We start from the raw sequence: 9,075 nt of genomic DNA on the forward strand, positions 1-9,075 counted from the left end.
CCCGACTCTGGTGTCTTCTCTTCTTGATCCGTGCACTAATGCATGGGACTCTTCCTTGGTTCATTCGTTATTCCCTACTTCTGCGGCAGTTAAATTTCTGAGTCTCGGAAGGCCTGCGCAGCCTATGGATGATTATGTCTATTGGAAATTTACTAGAGATGGAGTGTTTTTGACTAAGTCGGCCAACGCAAAATTAATTCAACAATCGAGTTTCCTAAATCCGCTTGGTTTATGTGTCTCATCCCTATGGTGGAAAAAGCTTTGGGCTTTACCTATTCTTCCGAAATGGAAACTTTTTGTATGGAAATTGCTGAATGATGCGCTTCCTGTTGCAGCCACTTTGCCGGCTAAGGGTATCCTAATAGACCCTGCTTGCTCCTTTTGTCATCTCAGTCTTGAAACTGTCGACCTTCTACCTTGCATTGCTCGTTTACAAGTCATCTTTGGGTTTGTGGTCCTTTAGGTCTTTGAATTCCCGATATTGATCTGCCCTCCTTTTCACTTTAGTTCTCTTCTTTTATTACTTTAGCTGTCACTCTTGGGGATTGTTTGGGTTAGATTCAATATTGTCTTTCGCCTGGACGGTTTGGCCTTCTAGAAACAACATTAGGTTCCGGGCTTCTCCTTGCTCCCCCTCATCAATCTTCCAAATTGCTCACGAATGAATTATGCGAAGCACTTTGGCGAGGGAAATTCCTACCTTAAATGCCATTGTTCTTTCCCTGGTTTTTGTACTCATTTGTTTTCACTTTCCCTTCGTAGCTGTGGAAATGACTTGCCTACTGTGGATCTTATTGTGTGTGGGGCCTGGGATTCCACGGACAGTAGACAGGCACTGGTTGGTGTTTTTCATTAATTGGCACTGATGACTGCTTAGGGGGTGGTGCCCGGGCATGCTTTGCTCTTTCAGCTTCTCAAGCAGAATTGTTAGCCTGTTTATTTACTTTACGGATGGCGCAGTAGCGGGGTTTTACTCATCTGCGTATTTGTACTGACTGTTTGGCTATTGTTACTGCTCTTTAAGACAATGGTACCAGGGACATTTCGACTGTTTGGATCCAACAACAGATAAGAGACATTCTTCCAGCCTTTACCATTTGTCATACAATGAAAGTCTCTCGTGCTTCAGTGTTGCCTGCCCATCATTTAGCGACTTCAGCCAGGAAGCGTCAGCCTCTTTGTTTCCATTTTTAGTTTGTTTTCTTTAGTGTGAAACTTTGTCAAAAAAAAAAAAAAAAAAAAAAAAAAAAAAAAAAAAAAAAAAAAACCTCAGTTGTTTGACATTACAAAAATAACATAACAAATGAATAGGCTGATAAATTTTAATATTTTTACATTGTTTCAAGGAAATGCATTAACATCAGTGAAAATTTTGAAAACAAAAATTGCAAATCTTGTATCAGACGAAACAAAGGTGGTTGTGCATCGTGTTACGGTGACAGAGCTCATTCCGAAGGTTTAGCCACATTAGGAGCGAAGTTTATCCAACACATTTTCATTGCAAGCAGGATCACAGGAGACAATTGAAGTTGTAACATAATGAAGAACAACAAACTAAAATCTGACATAACATTCCTTTAGCTAAGAATACAGTCTTGTTCTATTATTATAAATTATAAAGATCCGTTTGATGATTATTACCATAAGTTCTTGTCTGCAGATACATTTTCTCACCCAGCAATCTTTGTCTACATCGTCAATGAACCAGTCATGTCTCCTGCAGGCAGCAAAATTTTCTGAGTTGATCTATTTAAGGTCTCTGATTTATGATGGCATGCAGAGGATGAAGTTTATGTGTAGTGAGACCGACAGTATCGATGTCCTCTTCCTGCCCAGGCTGCAGCTTCCACTCGAATTCTTGCACCAATCTACCAATAGATGTGCAAGATATTAACATGGCCTGAAGCGAACCAGCACAGATCCTTTTGCCTGCTCCAAATGCCATTGTCTTGTAAAGGTCATGAGGATCATACTTATCATCCAGGAATCTCTCTGGAATCCACTCATCAGGATTTTCCCATTGATTTTTGTCTCTGTTACATCCATAGAGGTTCACTATAATCTGCGTAAGACAGTTTATATAGTCAGATAAGAAGCTAATTGCTGTTACTCAGAATCTCAGACAATGGTCTGACAGTCAGACTCAGCTATATATTTGTTGAAAATTTCCAATTTAATTTACCCCAATAAAGTGTCTAGTGTCCATACCCCATGTCCGAGTTTTGAGGGTACTTGAAGTATATTGAAAGAGTTTAGGAGGTTGGGGCCTCTTGGGGGGGGAGGGAGGGAGGGGGGGGGGGGGGGGTGGGGGGTGGGAAGCATAAAAATTTCCTCCATTTTTCTCATCCAAAAGGTTAGAGAAATTAACCTATATATCCACCCAATAAAGAAAAACATTCCTATGTGAGAGAGGGGACATTCAATTTCACCCTTGCCCTCATGCATCCCTTCATGGCTTTATCACAACTCTAACTTCAATAATTTGAATCATTAAGGACTATACAAAACTAATATACTATTCATTCTGTCTAATCACAAAGCTTGAATAAAAGGGCATGGAGGATATCAAACCTCAGTTCCAGCAGGAATGTGGTAGCCTCCTATCTCAGTATCTTCATGCACATATCGTATAGGAATGATGGGAACAGGGCTGTGCTTCCTCAAAGTTTCATGAAAAATAGCTGACAAATATGGCAACTGAGACAAGTGATCTTCTGTAATCTTATCAGAGCCGCAAACAGTTTGTATTTCTTGATGCAGTCGCTCCTGTTCAACAATAATGCATGCAAATTAGTAAATGAGTAGCTAGCTGAAATGAGATAGGAATATAAATTTGAAACTGTGATAAAGTCTGTGGCTTTAGCAACCTGTCGTTCAGGATCCTTGGCAAGTTCAAATAGGGCCCATTCCGTTGAGATTAAGGTGGTATCAGAAGACTCGATGATTGGCTCCCAAAGCAGCATAGCTAGTTGAGTCTCTGTCAACGTATTTGCTTCTGACAACAAGAAGTCAAGATACGAATTGAAATCCTGTTTTAGATTTGCACCAATTGTAACTTTATTAGCGACTTGCATGGTAAATGGATAAAACTAGGGAGTTACAAAAAAGTTCAGGATGATAAACCTTTTTGCCTTCATTTTGTTCCTTATGCTCCTTAATGAGTGCCTTCATCACTGCTAGTCTGCGAAAATCCAACTTTTTAATATTTGCTTCTACCGTGTTATTAGGAACCCATTTGAGGTAGGGAAAGAAGTCTCTCCAATCGACCTCAATTGCACCCTTCATCATATCCAAAACTAGGATATGAAATATTTCATTTCTTGTCAGAGTAGTTCCAAGCTCTTCAACAAAAAGAGACTGCACATCCCGTCCTAAAGCCTGTCCATCGAGTTATTGTAAGTCATTATAAGCCAATCTAACACACTGTTAATCATATGCCAAAATCATGTCCAAACAACTTGACTAAGAAAAACAGTGATTTACTTGTTTCAAAGCTAATCCAAAGAGCTCCGATTCAAATATTTTCCTGAAATTTACTGCTTCAAGGGGGTGGCTCTTTATATGCATATTGAAGAAGCCTACTACATTGTCCAACATGGTTTCACGAATTGTTCGACTGCGCTTCTGCAGTTTACATGGAGACAATATTTCAGATAAATGTATATATTAGAAACTTGTAGAGCAACTTCCAAGTACAATTAAAGGTGACAATACCTGAGCATTTGAGCCCAATAGATACGAAATTATGTATTTCTTTACTGTTTTGTGAAACTCATTATAGTCACTAGTTGCAACCATGCATTTATCATAGGTAAGGATTTTAAGGGCATTTGACAATTTTCTGGTCGAGATAGATGAGAAGCGGGTAACCATAGCCTGAAATATAATGAGAAAGAGAGAAAAAATGTTATTACACTTGCCTAACAGCATATGGCTAAAACAAGCTTGTGCTTATAAAGACAGAAGCCCATTTTTCCTACTACATACTTAAAATCAAGGGAATCCGTGTGATTCTAGATATGACTGAACAGCACCAAAACTAAGGAGGCAAGGAAATACTTCAATATATTTTTCACTAGATCACATCTCCTCAAACATATTAAGGAAAATCCTTCTTTATACTGAGCTTTGATGACCCTTTGGTACAGTGTGGTGTTTTCTAATTCCTATTCACTACACTAGCAGACAGTGATTGACGACAGTTTTCAAAATGCCATAATTATTACTGTAAGGAACTAAAAGTTGCATGAACCACATATATGATTAAAGATTTTATTTTCAGAAACTTGGATTTTTACAGTTTACAAAATTCAAGGGTGTTAGTTTATAAAACCTCTTGAGTAGTAATGTTGCTTGTGCAAGAGCAGCAACCAAAGAGGACAAAGGTTGCAAGATACATTCCCATCCTTCAGGTGTAAATGGAAACCATTTACCCAGAAATTACTGATGAAATTCCTACAACCTACTAGGGAAAAAATATCAAGCAAACAAGTTCGGAAACTGGCTTTTAAAGCTAAAAATGGGTAGATTGATAAGATTTGTGAGATTGTAGTCCCCCATCAAGAGTTTTATGGCATCGGAAAATTACATGCTAGATAAAGTGTACTTTTGCTGATACTTATGACGGATTAAAACAGAAGTTTATTCCTAGAATGCATTAGCTCTTTAGTCATTTACACGTATATGTGGGTATGAACGTATGAGATGTTGAGATTAAAGGTTTCTTTTTCCCTCATGACCCATGAGGCCATGACTAATGGGTTTGAAATAATTTTAACCAGCTAAAAAAAACATACTTTCATTAGCTACTTAGCTAGCTAACTATTTGGGTTCGACAAAAACTAAATTCCTACTGATGTTATTGATTCCTTGTGATGATGCAATCTGTCTTTAATGTTGATTTATACCTGAAACTATCGCTCACTGTTTTAAAATGTGACATTAGTAGAAGATTTTTTCAGTTAAGTTTTTTCCTGTGTAATTTACTTTTAGTGGCTACAAGCTGCAGGCTGTCAGGGAGCAGACATGCAAAAGAATAAGACCCTCAAAAGATCTGTTCTTTGGCATGATAATGTCTCTGTTGATGCTGCTATAATGAAGAATCTAAGGCAAATTGTATAGCAAGGCTTGAAAATTTCAGACAGATAAGTTGTCTAGCTTGGATAAATTGTGTAACAAAAATCAGGTAAATATATAGGTTGTCTAGAAGTTATCTTACTACTGCTTGAGAACAATTATGTAATGAAATATCATTGAGATTTCATTTTTTCCAAGGTGAAGGATTTGGGGTCCATTCTTAGGGAACCCGAGTCATGTGTTGTGTGCTTATGCTCGAGAGAGGACACCCCATCTTAGGGTAAGGCTTTCCTGGTTTTAAAAGGGGTTTTGCCTTCAAATTTATACCTTTGTCTAGATTTGCTTTAATCCTCTACAGAATACAAAGTTTCATTTAATAAAAGCTAAAGACTAAAAGAAATCTCGTTCCCATTCTGCTGCATAAACAAATAGAAAAGGAGGAAGGGGGAGGAGGGAGGGGTTCAAAGAAGAAAAAGGCTTGAAGAAAAAAGTTGGCCTTAAGAAAATGCAATATGAATGTCGAAAACATCCAGCCTAAGGAGAAAAAGATACCGAGTACATAGATATGGTTTTAACCAAACACATCCAGCCCCTTGTTCAACAGTCTCCTTCCCACCCTTAATTTACTGTTAATGGCCTTAACCAAACACATCCAGCCCCTTGTTGATACAACTCACACAGGAAGTTTTTAGAATAAGTTTATCATCCTTCCTAGACAGTTCTGTTTCTCCTCCCTCTTTCTAATTAGGTGGACAAAATCACCACTTAACACTACTTAATTGCTAAGAGCGTACAGTATGCATCTCTTGTGAAGTCATAATCCATCAAACGAGTGCCCCTTAGGGATAAACATAAGCATACCCCAGAGGCCAAGACATGAGAAAATCCTTAATTACTGTATTTATCACATAACCAATACATCAAACAGTACACAAAAAAGTGTCATACAGGTTCAATAGAGCTATGCATAGCTTATCAGTAAGGCACAGAATGAGATTTAAGGCACAGAATTGGTCTTCATAGAATGAATGTATACGTAAGCATAAGATGATGTTTCATGATGATGACGAAAATGAGTGAGAACTACCTCTTTCGCGACATCTGAATTACTAAGCACGATCAAATGAGAAGAACCAAGTTGAATTGAATAAACAGGACCGTGATCTTCAGACCATTTAGTAAACGTCTTGTAAGGCTTCTTCTCTTTTAGCTGCAGCAAATTCCCAAGTAAAGGCAGACCAGGAACCTCTGCACTATCACCATTTGTTTCAAACTTAATTCGCCGAAAAATCAATCAAATTCAACACAAATGAAAAGAGCAATGACAAAATCAAAAATTTTCAAAACTGGGTTACAAAACAAAAATGTCATTATCCTTCATGGCTCTTTTCCATTTTTATTATCTTCTACTTCATATTACATCATACAAGTATACAACCATACAACATACTTTAGGATTTACATGGTCCCCAGATACTCCATCTGCTTAGCTACTGAATCAATAACCGAATGACACATGGCCATATCTCCTGAAAAATCCTCCTACCTTAATCATTTGTACATTAATCTCTTCAAGGTAAATAAAAAATCATTCACCAAAAAATAATTTGCTACAGCTTAGAGTTGTATAACATACACTAACGTCCAGTTTTTTTTTTTTTCTTTTTTTTTTTTTGTTAGTTTGGAGAGACATAAGGGCGAATGATGAGAAGGATCTCTTAAAATCGGAAGGGGGGTCTCTAACCACTTGAGTTATCCCTCACTCTCCATTACTATTACAAAATTGACCATATTGCACTCCATAATGTGCATTTATTTAATTAAGAAAATAAAATTAAAAAAACAAACAGACAAACATTGTCAAACGAGATATTATTAAATTTATTTTAATTGCATACATATTAACAGTCCAACTAAAATGCAAGTGCCTAAAAAAAATAAAAAAAAAATAAAAAAAATCTTGTATGTTATACTGAAATCTAAGTTAGTCCTTACAAAATTATACTCCGCATTTGATAAACCAATTTAGATCAAATATTGAATTAAATAGGAAGATTTACTTCGTAAATTCGCAAATTAAAAACATAAAAGCAATTTAAAAAAAAAATTTAAAAAAAAAAAACACATTTTTTGGACACTCTGTATTTCCCAATCCTTTGTTAAATTGTGTTTTATTCACTATTTGCAAACTTTTAATTCATTTAAGCAATTAAAAAAAAATGAAGACTTACTAGGGACAGGAGGACCTTGACATGAAACAGAAAAATTCCTTCCTCCATTCACAAATGATTTTCCTAACAAAACCACCATTACGATTGATGAAACTGCTACTATTGCAATCGTTGTAGCAAATGGATTTTCCATAAGTTTCGCAATGTTCATACCAATCATCTCCATTGTTCTGCTAATTACCACTATCTCAAAGGGTAATTCAGGATATTCAAATTGCCCTCTCCTCTTTGAATCAACGCAATTTCTCTGAAAAAAAAATGTACAACAACAACAAATTAAGCTTGATTTCAAGTAATTTTAACAAAAACACAAATATATAATTTTACCAATTTCCAATATATTTTTTGTGACGACCCCTCTTAAAATATTTGAACTGAGCACAAAATAGAGTAGTTTGTATTTGGGCTTTGTTTTTTTTTTTCTATGAAATGAATTTTGGTATATTTATATTTAAAAGAACAGGACAATAATGTTGTGCGAAAATCAAAGTTTTTATGTTTTTTTGGGTGGGAACAAATTAATTACTTTAGTGGATTATGTGCTGTGCATTGTTCAAGGTGTCATCTGTCATGTCTAGATTACAAGTGACTTGTAGAAGAGGATTTATTTCCTTGTAAAGTGATATGTATCCAAATTAGTGAGTTTATTTCTGGATTTTGTTTGTGTCACTGAATCAAAGATAATCGCCTATTTATGGTAAGAAATCAAAAAGAATATGTTTCACTTTTGTGAATGTAAAAATCTCCTTTTTTTTTTTTTTTTTTTTTAAGATTTTGTGAATTTAATATCCTCTCTTTTTGACGTGTAACATTATGTAATTTTCTCAATTTTTTAATTGAAATACTTTGACCTAAGATTGAGCAAAAATATTCAAATAGACGAATATTTGATTAGCATTCGATCTGATAATTTACGATATTAATTTCGGATCGGATATCCGATACAAAATTTTGGATATTAATTTTCAGATGTTTTAACACCCAAAAAATATCTAACATAAGTTAGATTTTGTATACCAAGTAACAAATATCTGATCTAAATATCCAAAAAAAATAGGTGTTTTTTACATTTCCTTTATTAAAAATATAACAAAATTCAAAATCGAAAATATTTATGTAGTATTTCAGATAAAGTGTGCCCCCCCCCCTCAAAAAAAAAAAAATGTTGTATTTCGGATATCGAATATTCGGTATTCGGTATATCCGATCCAAAAAGGATATCCGATCCAAAAGGATATCCAAAACTTTTTACATCGGATTCAAATACCGTATTTCAAGTTTTCGGATGTCGAATATCATAGTTGTTCATACCTATACTTCACACAGGATACTTTGACTAACCTCTATATCTATATCTATATCTATACTTCTATACCTATTATATGAAACACAAACCATATACACCACATGTCCTCCTTTCCTTCATCACCCTTTGCACTTCATCTTCCTTGTTCATCACCAACATTTAAATCCCTTCAACATTCTTCATCCATTGTATTCATTTCCTTTTTCTTTCTTTTATTTGGTGTTTAGAGAGCCACAAAGGCGAGTGATAAAAATCGATACCAATATCTCTTGAAATCGGGAGGGAAGCTCTAACCACTTGAGCTATCTCTCACTCTCGTATTCATTGTCTTATTCAGTTTACATACGAGTAATTCACTTGAGCTATTCCCCACTCCTTAACTTTTGTTAAATTAAGCGAAATTCTCAATGGTGACCCCCAACTTCTACTATGCACCAATGGTCATCACCCTTTTTTTTATTA

The 9,075-nt window shown here is 35.6% G+C and overlaps 1 protein-coding gene across 2 annotated transcripts; it reads right to left on the minus strand.

Annotated features, from left to right (window-relative positions):
• Window positions 1-1,479: 1,479 nt before the first annotated feature.
• LOC110727365 (ent-kaurene oxidase, chloroplastic-like) lies at window positions 1,480-8,447 on the minus strand. Of its 2 annotated transcripts, XM_021906931.1 has the most exons (10): window positions 7,635-8,447; window positions 7,461-7,554; window positions 7,308-7,370; window positions 6,164-6,324; window positions 3,715-3,876; window positions 3,484-3,624; window positions 3,124-3,378; window positions 2,868-3,029; window positions 2,572-2,766; window positions 1,480-2,062 (listed from the first exon to the last, which is right to left on the minus strand). In XM_021906931.1, the coding sequence occupies exons 2-10, from the start codon at window positions 7,471-7,473 to the stop codon at window positions 1,751-1,753; spliced, it is 1,464 nt and encodes a 487-aa protein (XP_021762623.1). In that variant the 5' UTR covers window positions 7,474-7,554; window positions 7,635-8,447; the 3' UTR covers window positions 1,480-1,750. The 2 variants fall into 2 exon arrangements, with proteins under 2 accessions (XP_021762623.1, XP_021762622.1); XM_021906930.1 differs by having other exon boundaries at window positions 7,308-7,554.
• Window positions 8,448-9,075: the final 628 nt, after the last annotated feature.

Source organism: Chenopodium quinoa, unplaced genomic scaffold (assembly GCF_001683475.1).
Source record: "Chenopodium quinoa cultivar QQ74 unplaced genomic scaffold, ASM168347v1, whole genome shotgun sequence".
NCBI classification, from domain to species: Eukaryota; Viridiplantae; Streptophyta; class Magnoliopsida; order Caryophyllales; family Amaranthaceae; genus Chenopodium; species Chenopodium quinoa.